General features: G+C 34.7%; 1 protein-coding gene across 4 annotated transcripts in view; it reads right to left on the reverse strand.

Annotated features, from left to right (window-relative positions):
• Window positions 1-1,879: 1,879 nt before the first annotated feature.
• LOC149571466 (uncharacterized) overlaps window positions 1,880-17,692 on the reverse strand; it is a 141,002-nt gene continuing 125,189 nt past the window's right edge. The window contains exons 6-8 of one of the 4 annotated variants that reach the window (XR_016359821.1): window positions 2,616-2,736; window positions 2,300-2,364; window positions 1,880-2,116 (exon numbers count right to left, since the gene is read on the reverse strand). Coding sequence is in view for 2 of the 4 variants with exons in the window: in XM_089812981.1 (XP_089669107.1) it covers window positions 2,160-2,364 (205 nt within the window). In the remaining 2 variants the exon portion in view is untranslated. Of the gene's footprint in view, window positions 2,365-2,615; window positions 2,737-17,692 lie in introns of all 4 variants that reach the window. The other 3 variants (XM_089812982.1, XR_016359820.1, XM_089812981.1) reach the window with 3 other exon arrangements.

Raw genomic sequence — 17,692 nt, forward strand, 5'->3', positions numbered from 1 at the left:
TTCCTGACTCGAATGTAAATTCTACATTGCTCAGCACATACTATTTTTGATACTCGACACTCACTATTTATGTTGTTGTCACTCTGTCTCTATTATGCTCGGTACCTTCTGTATAACTCGACCCCAACATACTTGAACTCTACAAGTATTAAATATCATATTCATGTTGGCTTGAAACGGTTTGCCTCAAAGTTTGCATCATTCCTGACTCAGATGTAAATTCTGCATTGCTCAACACATACTATTTGTGATACTCGACACTCATTATTTATTTTGTTGTCACTCTATCTCTATTATGCTCGGTACCTTTTGTATAACTTGGCCCCAACATACTTGAACTACGCAGTTAACATTACACTCGGCTTACATTGAAAATACTCAGCAACCACATACTCGTTCGGCTCCTATAGAGCTTAGTATATACAAGTTTATATACATGACTAGGCCTATATAGAGTAGCTCGGTCACAATGATAACAGTCTAACTCTACCTAGTAAATGACTAAGTGTATGACACTAATAAACAACAACAATTAAAGAGATCAACATATATTTGCTATAATCTGGACTGTCAATTTTGGGTTGGGTAATCTTTTTTTGTATTAAGGACTGTGTTGTTAATATGTTAGAAATGTCTTCCTATTAAAGTGTTGTGACTGAGTGGTATATGCATGGTAATGTACTAAGGGCCAGCCCCCTTGTTTTGGTTGGTTCTAATATAAAATACAAGAAGTTTGATAGAAACCTTAAAAGAATAAGAAAAAGATTCACTAGCTTCAATTTAAATTGCTTTAATCTTAAACTAAAGTTGAGTTTTATTATCAAAAGTAAAGGGACATTATGAATTTTCAAAAGGAAAAGAGGATATGTGAAAGAAAACAAAAGGGAGAATAATATTAAATGTGGAGCATGGACAATGATTCAGCAACCCAAGGATGAAACCCCTCAAGGTATTAAATTAGAGGATGAATACCCCTAATTCATGAAAGTTTCGATACACTTAGCGCCCATTTGGTTGCTAGAATAAGACTTGAATAGGAAGAGAAAATCAGAATATGTTTTATATTCATTGTTTGGTACGCTCAATCAAAATTGGGAATAGGTAGACATATTCCAATTTTGCCCCTAAAATGAGCATAAGTCTATGCCAAAAAATATTTGTTATTGGAATAGGTCATTCCTATTCCTAATCTGATTTTATTTTTAAATATTCTTTTGAACATTTTTTAATTTTATTTTTTGAACATTTTTTTATAACATTTTTCATTATATTATATTTCTCGTTAACTTGAATGAATAAAATAAAAATGAAAATAAATGAACATTTTTATCATTGTTGAAAAAATTCATCAAAAAATAATAAATTAAAACAAAAAAAATTAAGAGATGTTTTTTTAAATACAAAACTTAATCTTATTCCTATTCCATTTTTGTATAACTAAACAATGGATTAACATATTCCCAAGCGAATTCCAAATGAACCAAGCAGGATTGGAATTGCCCTTTTCCATTTGCATTCCCCATTTCCATTCCTATTCCATTTTTCTATTCTAATTTTCAATTCCTATGCTAGCAACCAATCAGGCCCTTAAAGAAATTTTAGTGAAGATGGATCACTGCAGATTTGGGATAATTAGCCACAGACACAAGGGAATAGTTTCCGCTTTTCTGAAATATACTCTAAATATTATATCTAAATCAAAAGGAACCGTCAAAACTGCAGTTTCTGAAGTTGACATGATATTTATGATCAATTCTGCTGTTATAATTGTGAGTTACATGATATTATTTGAATGAAAATAAGAAAACATTGAGGAAACAATACAGGTTTAAATAGTTGAACGTAACATACAATTTTTATCCAATCATTAAACCAGGGATTATGGAACAGTTTCTTAGAACCGAAATGTTTTAATATTTCTTCAGAAACTTTTATTGTACACAAATGTTGCCATCAATCTATAAATGATAGGCATGCAATTTTTGTTTGTATTTACAGTCATAACGTGGTACCATGTTAGCTGGCAACAAGTACACGTAAAAAGCTTGGATTACTAATAGTAAAATTTATAATGGAGGACCAATTCATCCTGACTGTGGATCACCTGAATTATTGCCTGATGGGGAGCCAACAATTCATGAATCAGACAAATTAGAGAGTTACGATAAGACACGAGCTGCTAAATGTTTGTGAACTTCTTGCCAACAATGAACTTTTTTTATTAAAGGATGTAAAGAAATGTCATCAGTTTTGCACCATGGGTATCCATTTTGATAATCAAAAAGAAGAACCTCGATACCATTTTCTGCACAATCCAATGCATATCTTGGATTGTCATCTATTAAAATTTGTGCTCCAAATGACCTGCATCAATTGCAGAAAACAGATTAAGTCCAAGCACAAATAATAATGAAACATCTTGATACCACCCAGGCAATCAAGACCAAGTTGGAAAATATTTTATTCACTTATAATGACGTCAACCAAACTGTAAAGTAGGTTATGCATAGAAGCAAAGAATCTGGTTCTGCTCCACACAAAGTAAAAATGAGTTGAAATTGGAAGTTCCAAATTAATTAAAAAACTAAAAAGGTACTTGGTAGTGATTACCCCACATTGTTAAAAATTATGGCACGAGGGAGGTCTAAGGAATCACACGCACCAAAAGTTCAGCCAATTCAGAACAGGCTTTAGGATGAAATCCACCAGGTGAATATGTTAATAACTACCTCGAATCTGGTACAAACATCAATTAGAGGTCTTTATGTGCTTTGTGGGTTCCACTGGCTTGTGATTATTACCAATATTTATGACAGAAAGGTAAAAGATGACACGTGTAATTTGGTCATCAAAGATATAAGTCAATGCACAGGATAAAACACCATTGAAATAAATATCTAGCATTCAGATCAACAAAATTGGTCATCAAAGATATAAGTCAATACATGGTACATCCACGAAATAAATATCTAACATTCAGATCAACAAACAGATTTTACAAACATTGTCATTAAAATCTTCAATAATTTATAATTAATCCTCAAAAGCATTTGCACGAATCAAGGCATCAAATCGGCTCATTTATTTGGACCATTTAATGGATACCTTTATCAGTGAGACGTGAGAACCGTTGGCAAACTCCCTCACCACTGCCATTCAACATGAATGATTTCTACTACATTTTTTTATTTTAACATTGAAATGCCTTCAAAATCTTATACACATAAACTAAGCTATTCTTGTAGTTTTCCTTATTGCTGTTCAAGGGTTTAATTCACAGATTTGTTCAAAAAATTATTTGAGGTTAGTTTCATTTTGGGTACTTTCATATATAAATATACGCATATTTGCAGTAGAAAATAAGTTCAGGATACTGTTAAATGTACTAGATCAGATGTATCAATAATTTTTAACAATATTTGAGGCATTGTAATTTTCAATATGATGTATCAAAATTAACTCTGTTGATCTCCTTTCAATCTGTTATTATCCTTTCTTTTGCAGAGATTTCCAAGAGGATAAAAATGCAGATTTGTAATTATGCTTTGTGAATCTGATATATATATATGGTATTACTTGTAATGGCAATCAATATGTTATGTGTTTTCCAAAAACTATATATAACATATTGAGTGCCATTACAAGTAATAACAGATATGTGTGTGTGTATGTGTGTGTGTGTGTGTGTGTGAGAGAGAGAGAGAGAGAGAGAAGTCATGTTCAATGTAGAGACATGTCTCTATGTGAATTAGATTCACATAAGGACTCTTAGAAATAGACAATACTAGAGGGTAGAGGGTGAATCAGTATTGCAACACTTTTACACCAACTAATTATTTCCAAACTTAACCATGAGCAAGAACAAATGAATAAGTTGAGAAGTAATCCACACAACAATTAGAAACACATAACAACATGATTGTTTTCAAGGAAACCCTGGCCAAGGGAAAACCCAATGGAGATGGTACCCACAACAATGCACTAATCTGAAAGTTCTTTGTGAGGAGAATTAACCTTGTTAGGAGTTTGTTACATACAATTAGTACATGAGTCCTTGACTGAGGACTAGACCTTGTTAGAGATCTTGACTCTGTTAGGAGTTGTAATACAATGGAGATCATTGCTCATACAATGATATAGATCTATACAACAAGTAGTAGATACTATACCAAAATGAGTGTGTTGATATCTACTATATCTAATTAGTCCTTTGTATATCTTGCAACTAATTCTGCCCATGCAACAAGTGATTGCATCTAATCATCAAAATACCATCACAACACCATACATAAAGTTTGCATAACATGTGCATACACACACGATACTTCACATTATCAAAATGTCCTCATTATATATCCTTCCAATTGTTCTGTCTAGTCGGCCTTAAAGTTGAAACGGGTAAAAACTTGTCCAAAGCTTATTACCAAAACTCACCAAGTGAGGGTTAACATCTAGAATGTCGTCCTTACATTGCCAAATAATTGAATTGATAAGGCAATTGAATTCCTTAGGTCAAAATGTCAGATCTTCACCTCTTATCCTGAACTCTTCAATATAGACCTGTCTTCACTTTATCCAACCAAAACAAATGCCAACTGATACATTAACTCCAGTGAACATAGAGATATCATATACAAACTTCATATTAACAATATCCAAAATTGTGGCCATTAATACTATCCAGTGAAGCTCGTTGATCAAAACAGTACCTCTGGTGACAGTTATCTTAAACTGAACTTAGACAATTTTCATCTTGAACCAAAACCAAAACATAGTGTTAATCCAAGGGACCTTACTATCTGATAGTGTTGTCATAAATGACAACATCCATGCATTCATAATTGCCTACTTGAAAACAATCTTCCCCTTTGGAATTGATGGCAACACATAGTGAAAACAAATTGACTGTCAAAATTGCCAAAACATCAAAAATTGTCCTGATCAAAAACTATAATCAAAACTTAGTTCATAGAACCATCTTTAGACCTGATCATGATGTACTCTCCTTCATGCATATAGTCCCCCTTTATCCATTTTTTACTTATATAACTCCCCCTTTAACATCAATGACAAACGTGAGTTTCCCATATACTATGTACAAGTCAAAAACTTCATGCTTTAAAAACTTTATACAAACCTTAGAATGTCTGCAAAATTTCTCCTTAAAGTAGCAAGTTCAGTATCCCATGTTTTCTTCATGCTTTCAGCTACTTGAATTACGCCAAAAATTGCATAAGCTGCAATTTCTGCTCCATGTAAGTAATTAGGTCTAAAAACCTCATAACTCTTCTTTGAAAGACTCCAAGAATTCCAAGTGTTCCTGCTTCAGCTCTAACTTGGGTGACAGTAAACTTTGCAATAATAAAAACCTGCTCAAAACTGTCCCTTTCCTTTTATGGAACACTAATAACATCAAAAACTTTGCTAGCAAACTTGTCCATCACTGTAAATATTTTGCTTTGTCTTAGCAAAATCTAATGCTAAATTTGCCAACTTTTCTTCCTCATCTTTGATGGATTGGCTAACATCTTCTACATACTTCACACAGTTTGCACAAGCACTGCATAATTGTTTTCCTTGATTAACACAATCCCTTATTTCCTTCATGCATTCATCAATAACTTTAACATCATTCACAATGTTAGCACAAACCTTATGAAATTGTTCCCTTTCAAATCCACGCTTTGCCTTGGCTTTGGCTGATTACACAAGCGAAGTATAATGAATATCAATTTCTTCAATTACACTTGTCAAATTCTCAACAATATCATTACGTTCAAAAGTTTTATGTGAGGGATAATTCTTCTGTAATCTGTCCAAAACTTGTTCCAATATCCTTACATGCTTTTTAGATTTCTTCTCTGAACTTTCTTTTGCTTTCACAAATGTCATTAAAGGTATTTTTATTAAAGCATCTTCATCTAGATCTTCTTTCACTATGCTTGAGATGTCATGACTTAAGTAACTTACCAACAATGATTGCAATGATGAAGTAGGAGTGGCTGGTGTAGCTTTAATTACCTTTTTTCTGACCTCTGATGTATCTACAATGTTGCCTTGTGTTATTGTGATCTATTTGGGAGGTGTAACTGACTGAATATTATCCTCTATATTAGCATCTACTATGATAAATGAAGGTAAACCTTCATTGATCATAGATCTAACCTCCGTCTCTTGTTAATCACGATTCTTGCACCTGTCCATTTCGAAACTTTCCTTCTTATCTTTCAAAGTCGCTCAATCGCCCCTTTCTCCATCATCATAACCGTAATGTTGCCCGAAAGGCCTTTGTCATAAGCTTATAGACCGCGACCTTGCTTTGAGTACTCCAAGTCCCGTGACCCGATGACCTAGTTGCCCAATCATCTGTTCTCGCAAATTGATAACCTCTAACTAAACTTTGAAGCTTCAAAAGGTGGAGATTAACGACGAGTTTCTCAAGACATGGACATCATTATGTCACCTCGCATTAAATTTTGCAATCCCTGTGTAATCTCCCAAATGAGGTACTTTTCTTGGAACCAGTAAAATTGAGTCTTGTCTTGAGGTGGCAAAGTACAATATTTACTTTTCTCACGTGCCACCCTCATTAATGAGCCAATTAGAGTAGTTAGAAAAAAAGTACATATCCATTTCTTGATCAGCTTGCCCTCTAATCACCATCTACTGCAATTCCTCCTGTGTCAAGACGGGAATTCCTATTCCGGTAGGATGTAATAATGAAGAATCCTAGCAGTGTTTCATCTTGACACTATGGAGACCAAGATGGAGCACTTTGACGTTGTTTCGAGACATATCCAATATTAAAGCAATGCCTTCGAGCTTGAAGGGGAGAGAAACCGCGCAGAATTTGGTTTTATCATGGCTGAAATAGAAGAAGAAAGAATTTTGGACTTTATGGAGGACCTCCTCAACCTGCTACAAAGCCATATGAAGATGGAGCCAGCTGGAATCTGAACCATTTCAATTCTTTTTGTAACCATTGTTGTGGAAGAAGGAATTAGGGTTATAAGAAAGGAATATTTGTAATGTGAAGGTGATGGGGGAGGAGAGAGCAAAAAGGAAATTTTGTAAAGGCACTTTTTTGGATTTAATATTTGCGATGAAAAAGACTGTGATATTTTCATTTTGCATATGAATATAATAGAAATTTTCTACTGCCACTCGCTGAGCCCCTATTTCTATGTGTTCTATGGATTACTTTTGGATATTATTCAATTTTGTACAGTGCATTATCTTTGAATAACAACTATATGTGTTGCAAGATTACTCTCCCTTGTTCATACTATGGTTATATTTGCTATAAGTGAATTATGTTTCATTTATATTAATTTTTAACTTTACTAGTAGTTAGTTTGTTTATTTTATGCATAATCATATACCTTTGCTTTCTGGTTAAATACATATGGATTTTTCATTCCTTGTATATCTTGCATGAGGGAGTTGTACCTCTCAATTCAGAGGAAGATTAGCAATTCAATGATAATCTATCCAACTGTTAATACAATTTGTTCTTCTTTCCGAGCTTTAGGGTTAGTTTGCGTATTTGTTTTTGAAGAGCAAATTTGTTAGCTAACCAATTTTTGGCGACTCTATTAGAGAACGGCGAGAAGATCAGTACTTTCATGCTCATATTAGTGCCTTTTCCCGAAAGAAGGTTGTCAACTCCGTACATTTGAAGATTCCAAAGTCATGGTTAACAATTGGGCTGAGAAAATGAATTAGTTTAAGAGTTATCCACCAACCACAGAAGAGATATTGGCTATAGATGACTAGCAAAGAAAGTATATGTGAAGGAGAAAGGAGCAACTTACATCCTTGGGAAGACCATCAATTTGCATGGCTGTTGAAATGTGTGCATCAAAGATATTATGCATTTAAGGATCTTGAGTAGGAGAAATATCAGGTTATGACACAAAATATGCACCAAACTGAAACTACAAGATTTGAGATTCCTTTTGGTGTGCATGCAAACAGACAAGAAAGAACAATCATCCCTTCCACCTGTGGAAGAAGCATCATCAAAAGAATACAACAATGTCTATGTTCCTCACTATTTGTTGAAAAGGACAAAAGTTGAGGAGTTCTAGTGTAGAATTTTGGATGCAAATGGCAATGTCACTGAGGTTGGGATTAATGAATTTAAATGTATCTCTTGCAAAGAAAGATACAAATCTTTCTATACCCTCTTTTCCTCTTGAATTAGAAACCTTTTCTTTCGATATGGGTGAAAAATATCGAGAGAAAAATGATAACTCACATGGGACCATAAAAGAATTTTTAGATCGTGATCCACAAATGGAGACTTTCTTTTTATGAAGTTGAAGAGACAACTAAAAATCTTATAAAGGCAAAAGAAACAAACCAATTAGATTTTCACATAACTCAGCCTAAATATTTAACTTTCAATTTCATTGGTCAAGAAAAGGGTGAAAAAGATTTTGAAAGACAAGAAAGAGGCTTCCATACCCTTGAGCATATTCCTCAAAAGATTTTGAAAGAAAAGAAAGAGGCTTCCATACGCTTGAGCATATTCCTCCAAAAGAGGATTCTAAGCCTTTAAATAAATGTACATCTCAGCCTTTAAATAAATGATTTGCTAATTGAATCTTTAAAAGGAGCCAATAACATTCTTCCTCCAAATTGTTCCTTTGATGTTGACATTATTCGCACAGAAATGGAAGAATATCCAATAACTAAAATTGATCCTATGTTGGAGGAATTTGGTAATTTGATGAAGTATGCTGATATGGAGGAATAGAATGTTATTTTCGGTGATGATTTTATTTGTGAGAAAAAAGAAGAAATTTCTTCGGCAAGTAATCTTCAGAAATGGTAGGCATTATTTATACATGAAGAAATTGGTTTCTCATGGGGTCCAAAGTAACAAAATTTGATTTGAAAAAATACAATGCCATGCTTTAATGAATTTAATACAAGCATTAGTGATTATGGGTCAAGCAATCTTACACAAACCAAGCAGGAGGGTGAAATTGATTTAGAAGTTTTGGTGAAGAATAACCTTGCATAAGAATGCATGCATCTACAGAAATATTTTACAAGCAACCAGTTTGAAACCTAAAAGTGAAGCAGTCGCCACAGGGTTGGTGTTCTTGGTTGTACTTCATGGTCATAATCCGTTGATGAGAACTCGCTCATATTTTTCCCAATCCGTCAACAGTTTTGGGTGAAATTTTTGAAGCTATCCTGAGGTAAGGGGTTTTACCTCTACAAACAGTTATAAATAAAGTTTTTGGTGGTTTTTAAGTTTTGGGCTGTGTGTGGCCAGTTGCCCTTCACCCTCTACATGCGACTTCCTCCATGTCAACCCTTCATGACTCTGTTGCCTGATAGGTAAGGCATTAGCCCATTCTTCCTCTAGGTTCTCTTTGTCCTACTAGTCCTTGTCCTCATTCAAATCCAGTGTTAGCCATGATTCTTGCAGCAATCTACTTCAAAAATTTCCTAATCAACCTTCAAAGTTGCTTGATTGCCCCTTTCTCCATCATCATAACCTACGATGTCACCTAGACGGCCTTTGTGATAACCTATATACAGTGACCTCGTCCACATCCCTGCGACCCAGTGACCTAATCGCCCATTCTCACAAATTGATAACCTCCGACTAAACTTCGAAGCTTTAGAAAGTGGGCGTCTAATCGACGATGAGTTTCTCAAGACATGGTTGTCATTATGTCACTTCGCATTAAATGAAGCGATCCCTACGTAATCCCCCAAATGAGGTACTTTTCTTGGAACCGGTAAGATTGAGTCTTCTCATGAGGTGGTGGAATACAACATTTGTCTCTCATACACCATCCTTATTAATGAACCAATCAGAGTCATTATAAATAAAGTATGTATCCATCTCTTGATCACCTTACCCTCTGATCACCATCCATTGCAATTCCTCCTGTGTCCAGATGGGAATTCCTATTCCAGGAGGATGCAATAGTGAAGATCCCAACCAGTGTTTCAGCTTGATACTACAGAGAGCAAGATGGAGTTCTTTGACATTGTTCCCATTCATGCCCAATATAAAAGTAATGCCTTCAAGATGGAAGGAGAGAGACAATGCAGAATTTGGTTTTATCATGGTTGAAATAGAAGAGACATAACTCTGGACTTTATAGAGGACCTCCTCAACCTATTGCATGGTGACGTAGACAAAGCCATATGGAGTTAGAGCCAACTGGAGTCTAAAGTCGTTACTCTTCTTGATAACAGAAACTAAACCGTTTCAGTTCTTTTTGTAACTGCCATCACAAAAGCAGGAATTAGGGTTATAAGAAAGGAATTTTTGTAATGTAAACGGGGGAGAAAGAAAAAAAATCTTTTGTAAAGAAAGGCACTCTTTTGGTTTTGATATTTGTAATTAAAAAGACTATGATCTTTTCATTTTGAATATGAATATAATATTGCCACTCTTTGGGCCCCTGTTTCTATGTTTTTTGTGGATTACTTTTGGATATTATTTAATTTTGTGCAATGTTCTTTGAATAACAACTATATGTGCTACAAGATTACTCTCCCCTATTCATACTATGGTTATGTTTTCTATAAGTAAATTGTGTTTCATTTATATTAATTTTCAGCTTTATTGGTAGTTTGTTTGTTTATTTTATGCATACTCATGTACCTTCGCTCTTTGGTTAAAAGCATATGGATTTTTCATTCCTTGTATATCTTGCATGAGGGAGTTGTACCTCTCAACTCAGAGGAAGATTATCAATTCAATGACAATTTGTCTAACTGTTAGTGCAATTTGTTCTTCTTTCTAGGAATTCAAGGTCAGTTTGTGTATTTTTTTTTAAGAGGAAATCAGTTCGCTAACATCTCTATGATAACTTCATATTTTTCTTTCTCCTTCTCCTTGTCTTGTTCATCCTTATAAATTTTCTCGGCCTCAATGGTTGACTTTGTCATTGAATCCCTGTATTTCTTCAATACTCACATCGTCCAGGAAATTGTCTTGATTCTGCTCATTATCCTCAGAAGTAGTGATGCAAAACACCTTAGAAAGCAAACAAACAATATGATTTTTCTGATCCATTCACCATTAATTCAATAATTTCATTATATAGAGGCATTTCATGAGGCAAAACAAAGCATTTTCCAACACAAAAGCATCAACCCTTCTCCATTTACATATCTAATTCCATTATTCATAACTTTTAATCCTTAATGTTTCCTGCCAAACCCTTTGGAGGATTTGTTCCAAATTATCCCTTTTCAAACATATCCAAAGCTGAGACCAATCCAATAAACAAATTACAAATTATTTTCTCTGAACCAAGACCCATATTTTCTGTCATAAATCAAGAGCAAAACCAGTAACCCTGCCTAGGGCATCCAATAACTTGCTCAAAACAACTCCAAATGAAACCAAACCAATTTCAAATGGATTCTCTATGAATATATTTTCATAATATGTAAGCCATAAATTCTTCCAATTCATAAATAGTTCTACAATCACAAATCATTGCCTGCATCTTCAATGGAGATCCTTAAAAACCAGTCTTCACTCAAATATCCATAACTTACACAAATCTGAATGAAAATGACTCAAACCAATTGGAAATGAAAGATAGTTCACATATCTTTCCAATAAATATAAATAGAGTTCATGTTTCATCCAAATATGTCCATACCAAACATTTCAATCCGACTGTAGTTGGGCATCCTCAAATCTGCCAATAACTATTTTTACCAAAATGATCATAACTTCTTCAAAACTTAATGAAATTGCTCCAAACCAAAAGGAGAAAGGAAATTACTCATCCTACTATTCAAATGTACAAAGTATACATGGTTTCCAAACTGTAAATGGCCGTACAATACCTAGAACCAACACAAAAATAGTTAACACCAATCAAAATGACAAGTTCTTAAGAAACCAATTGATTCAAAATTATCTCTTCTTCTTCTCATTCATTCATCTCTATTTGGAACAACCAATATAATGCTTTTATAGTAGTTTTGGTGGTTTACAACTTGCCAACCACCTTTTAAACCAATCCATTACATTCTTTTAACCCCTTTGCATTCTTGACAACATTTTATGCACTTTATACATTTTTGCATTACAACTTTCATACAAACCCAACATAGACCAATATTATGACTCAAATGACTTTAGATGGATACCAATAGATCCATTCACCTATTAAATAAACATTTTGACATTATTGATCATGTCAAGACCTCTTTTTACAATTTTGCAAGGTTGCATGGGTACTCGTACCCACACCCCTGGTACTCGTACCCACCGAGTACCCACGTACCTAAGTACCGGGTACACGTATCCCACGTACCGGGTACTCGGTGGAGAGCATCATAGCTAAGGACCTTGATTAAGATTCTGATTTTTTTTTTTTTTTTTTTTTTTGTATTAGCTTGTTGTTTATCAAATGTAATTCAATACCAAATCAGTTTGAAACTTTGATACTCATAACAATAAACTTTATCACTGTTCAAGTCATAAGTTTATCATTTGCAATGTGTCATTGTTATATGATTTAGGATCCTCTTGTTCATGTTTAAAGTCTGCCTTCTTTGTTATGCATCTAAGCATTTATCATGTATTATTATTTCAAACATATAGCAAATCTGAAACTGAAAACAATACATTACATTTGCAAACTTTATCACTGTTCTTGTTTTGAAAAACCATTGTCATGACTCATAATTTCAGATGTTTTATAAATATAAAGGTATAATTTTTAAATAAGTTTGACATACCCAAGTACCTCCGTCCCCTATTATGAAAAATACTTTAAACATTAAACATTCAGCAATAGCATATATATATATTTCAAATTTCTTGTTTTGAATGCTCAATGTCATGACTCATGACATATATTTTGATTTTTATATTTTCTATAAAATATTAATTATATAGAAAAAATAGGCATACACACGTACCCTCGTCCCGTATTTTGAAAAATATGCGTACCCGTACCCGTTCCCGCACCCGTTCCCGTTCCCGTACCCACGTACCCGTGCAACCTTGCAATTTTGACAACTTATTACAAATGGCTTCTCTAGCCTTTACATCTTGACTCAAAAAACTCAAATACATTATAATAAATGGATCACATTAATTCAACATATGACTTAAGGACTCTAAACCTCCTTATTCTCTTGAAATTTAGGTGCCTCTGCACCAAGTAGTGTCAAGTGTGACTGGAATACCTCTTACAAAGAAGTGTGGCTGCCTAAAAATACTGTAGAACTGATTGGCATCATCAGTTTCCTCAAGAGGTTTGACTGATTGCTTTCTCATAGAGATTCCAACTGATCTATATGAAGATTCAAATGTGTGTTTTGTCCTCATACCTGGTTCATCTAGAACCTCTGCTAAAGTCTTCTCTATTTCTTTTGCTATCTCTTCATATAATCCAGCTATTATCTTTACAATTCTCATCTTTGTCCTCATTATAGGCCTTGTTCTCTCTAAAATCCTCTTCATCTCATCAATTGTGACTAAAGTACATATTTGGCATAGCTTTGTTTCTCTTATTTTCTAATCTTCTTCTAGTGCTAATTGCCTTCTTACATCCAATTTATCATTAATGGAATTTGGAATACTACCTTTTATCTCTAAAAGGTTTCTCTTAAAATCAACAAATACTTGACAATTTTAATTATCAAAGATGGTTTGGTCATCTTCAATGTACTTAATGTAATATTTCTCAGTTTGATCCAATTTGCCTTTATTCTCAATCCTTGATGTGATGTTCTTCAAGTCAGGCTTCCATTTTCTTTCTTCCCCTTAAATGTCAATCTCTACAACTTTTGGAGTTTCTTCTTTTGCTGCCTTAGATTCATCTTTTGACTTATCTGTTTTCTTACCTTTATCAGCCTTCTTTTGTATTGCGACCTTAGCTTTCTTGGGACCTAGTCCTTGTGCCTTGTAGCTCCAGGGCGTACCTGTTCAACTAGTTTTTCTGACTTAGGAGTGGGAGGAGTCCTTGTAGATTTCCTTGTAGTCTTACGAGGTTGTGGAGTAACCTCAACTTTTGTTACCTCAACAGTAGCTGTGTCTAGCACCTCTATATTTTTTGTGGTGCTGTCCTTTACAAGTTATGATCTTGAATTTCCCAATTCAACCTTTGATGGAACTCCGCTTCCCTTTTTCATCGGTGTCCATTCCCTTTTTCGTCGCTGTCGATACTTCTTTGCTAATACCTTCTTTATCTGCAATCTTCTCAACAAACTTTTCAAATTTTCTTTTCATTGAACCTCTGTCTAATTCTTCTCTTACTTGGCTGAATTTCTCTTTATTATATGTTTGATGCAAGAGCAACTTGGGTCCTTGGCAATCTTGCATCAACTTTGTTTTATTCTTGTTCTTGTTATCTAGTTTTAGAGTTTTTGTCAGCACTCATGCACATTTGCGAGATTTTGATTGCTATCTTGGATTCCGGTTAAGGACATTTTGGAGATCATATCTTTATGATCGCGCTTTGTTTGGATTGAGTTTTGGTCAATGGTGGATTGGTTGTTGTCTTTGTTCACTGGTTGGTTTCCTGTTTAACGGTTCATTGTGTTACTGGTTTGTTGATTGTTCTTCACCAGTTTGTGTTCTTCATTTATCGGTTTGTATATCATGGCTTGGGTTGGAAGATTTGGATCGATGAAGTTGTTCGATGTGGATCTCGAGGAGGATTTTTGTTTAGCTGACTTCATGGGTGGATCGTTTCTATAAGTTTACATATTTATTGTAATTACTTGAAATTGAAGGTTGACAGGTCTAAAACGTTTACCCAAGGATATGTAACATTTGAATGTCGACTTATGGGGATTAGGTATAAAGTTAGGGTTTGCACTCATGGGAAGTAGGATCCAGGAAGATAGAGATCAAGTTAGGGGCATCCTGTAGGGTCATAGGTTGTTGACAATCGATCACACTCAATCTGTGTGTTATTGTTTGTATTGGCAGTAACTAGGAAGGCCTTACAGCCCCGAAAATTTGATGTGCTTGTTGGTTTAATCAATTGAATTCACATTGTTTCTCTCTCAATTCTATGTTATTGCTTATGTGGTTGTCTTGCAGGGTTGACATCTCATTTTGGGATTTCTCCACCTTGGACCGCATCAAGTTGTACCAGAGCTTGGTTTCTTTGCAAGCTCTAGTTCGTGATTTGGTTGTGGGGTGACAGGGTGCGAGCTGACCTACAATTGAAGATGGTTGCAAAGATGGTTTGTGGCAAGAGAGACAAATCATGGAGTGATGGACATATTGAGACCGATCTATGCTAGACTTAAAGTTGTAGAAACAACCCAAAGAAGAGGAAGACTTGTTGAGGATGAAAGTGAAGATGAAGCCAAACAAGTGCAAGTTGAAGGAGCAACACCAGCACCTGTTCTAGAAGATGGGGATGAAAGATTCCTTAGAGATTTGAAAAGCATTGGTTCCATACCTCATTTCAATCCTCCTAAATATAGTGGTAAATTGGACTCTGATGAGTTGATGGACTAGGTCTCTAAGATGGAAATATATTTTGATTGTGAGAACATACTAGCAGATAAGGAGAAGATGAAAAGCACTAAGTTGAAAGGACATGCATCCTTGTGGTGGGAACATTTCTAGACTGGTCAACAAAGGAAAGGTAAAGAGAAGATCAGTATGGGACAAGATGATTAACAAGTTGAAAGGTAAATTTCTGCCCTATGATTGTCAACTTGTTTGTTAAGGACAATGCAAAATTTGAAGCAAATGGATAGTTATGTGAAGGCGTATACTAAGGAACTTTGTAGATTAGATATCAAATATGAACATTTGGATGATGAAGTTGAAAGGGTTGCTAGATATTTGAATGGTTTAAGGACTTCTGCTCAAGATGAAATAAGTTTGGTTAAGATAGGTACTATTGACAAGGCTTATCAATTTGCATTGAAGACAAAAGACAAGTTGAACAAGAGACATAAGCAAAGACCAAGAGGTAAAGGTGGAGGATTTCAGAGAGGTAGAGGTAGATCCTATGGAGAAGGTGGCAGATCTGATCAAGGAAAGACAAACCAGGATAGAGGCAAGTTAGAATGGAAAGGATAAAGTACATACAGAAGTCTAGGAAGTTACCAAAGAGGTGGCTAGTATAGAGATAATAGTCGAAGGAGAGATGACAAGAATTGGTTCAAGGGCACTTGTTACAAGTGTGGTGAGGAAGGACATAGGACATTGCATGTCTCAATGGAGATAAGAAGATTAGCAGCAGTAGCAGAAATGGACTGGTGAAAGAGGATTCACCTGATTCAAAGATACACCAAAAAATGGAGAAATTTTGATGATCAAAAGAGCATTGTGGAAGAAAGTACGGATGAAGATATTCAGGACAAGATGTAGAGTTGTAGGAAAGTATTGCAAAGTGATCGTTGATAGTAGGAGTTTGGAGAATTTGGCATCAGAGATGGTTACAAAGTTGCAGTTGCAGAGGCTAAAGTGTCCTAAACCTATCAGATCTCATGGATCAGAGATGAGCACAAACTTTTCGTAAATAAACAATGTCTTGTGAAACTTCCAATTGGGAATTATCATGATGAAGTACTCTATGATATTATGCATATGGATTGTTGTCATATCTTGTTGGGTAGACCATAGCAATATGATAGACGAATTGTGCATGATGGGGCATTGAATCAATATACTATTATGGCTAATGGAATGAAGCAAGTATTGTTTCCATTAATTGAAGTGTCTACTAATGAAAATTGTACTTCTATTAGGATCTATTTAATTGAAGGTAGACAACTCATAAGGGTGTTACAAAGAGAAGATATTTGTTATGCTTTGATTTATAATAAACCTGTTCCGAAATCAAAAGATGATACACCTATGGAAATCAAGGAGTTGCTAACAGAGTATCAAGAGATTATTTTTGATAATGTACCAGATGGATTACCACCATTTAGAAGTATAATCATTATACGGATTTAGTTCCAGGGGCTAGTTCGCCTAACAAAGCACCTCACCAGTTGACACCTACAAAGAATGAGAAATTGAATAGACAAGATCAAAAACTATTGCAAAAAGGTTTGATCAAAGAAAGTCTGATTCCTTGTGCAGTTTCATCTCTGTTAGCACCTAAGAAGAATGGAGAATGGAGAATGTGCACCGATTTTAGAGCTATAAACAAGATTATAGTGAAGTACTAGTTTCCATTGCCTAGGATGGATGAAATCATGGATTGTTTGGGTGGAGCAAAATACTTTACCAAGATTGATTCGAAGAGTGGCTATCATCATATCTAAATTAGAGGAGGAGATGACTGGAAAACTACTTTCAAAACAAAACAAGGTTTGTATGAGTGGCTGGTTATGCCTTTTGGTTTAATTCATTAAGATGACCCTTTTTACTAGGTGGAATTAATATAATCCTAGAATGTAAGTGAAGACCTTTAGAATTTAGTTCTTGATTATATTAAACAATTTGTAAATAACATAACCCAATACTATTAGTAATTTGGGATATCATGCATAGTCCCCCGTGTATCAAATCTCGTAATGGATGGCAGATGTATTGTTGGATCTACACAAGGTTCCCATATTGGGATTCTCTTGCCCCATTGTGAGCATTTTACTCCTCCCCTTGTGCACACTCCCTATCCACTATGTACTAATACAAGAGGTCTTATAGAGTTATCCACAAATTATTCATAGTATTAATTACGATCTTATTAGACTCAAAATT

Source organism: Cupressus sempervirens, chromosome 2 (assembly GCF_028749045.1).
Source record: "Cupressus sempervirens isolate cs-2001-9-10 chromosome 2, ASM2874904v1, whole genome shotgun sequence".
Lineage (NCBI taxonomy): Eukaryota > Viridiplantae > Streptophyta > Pinopsida > Cupressales > Cupressaceae > Cupressus > Cupressus sempervirens.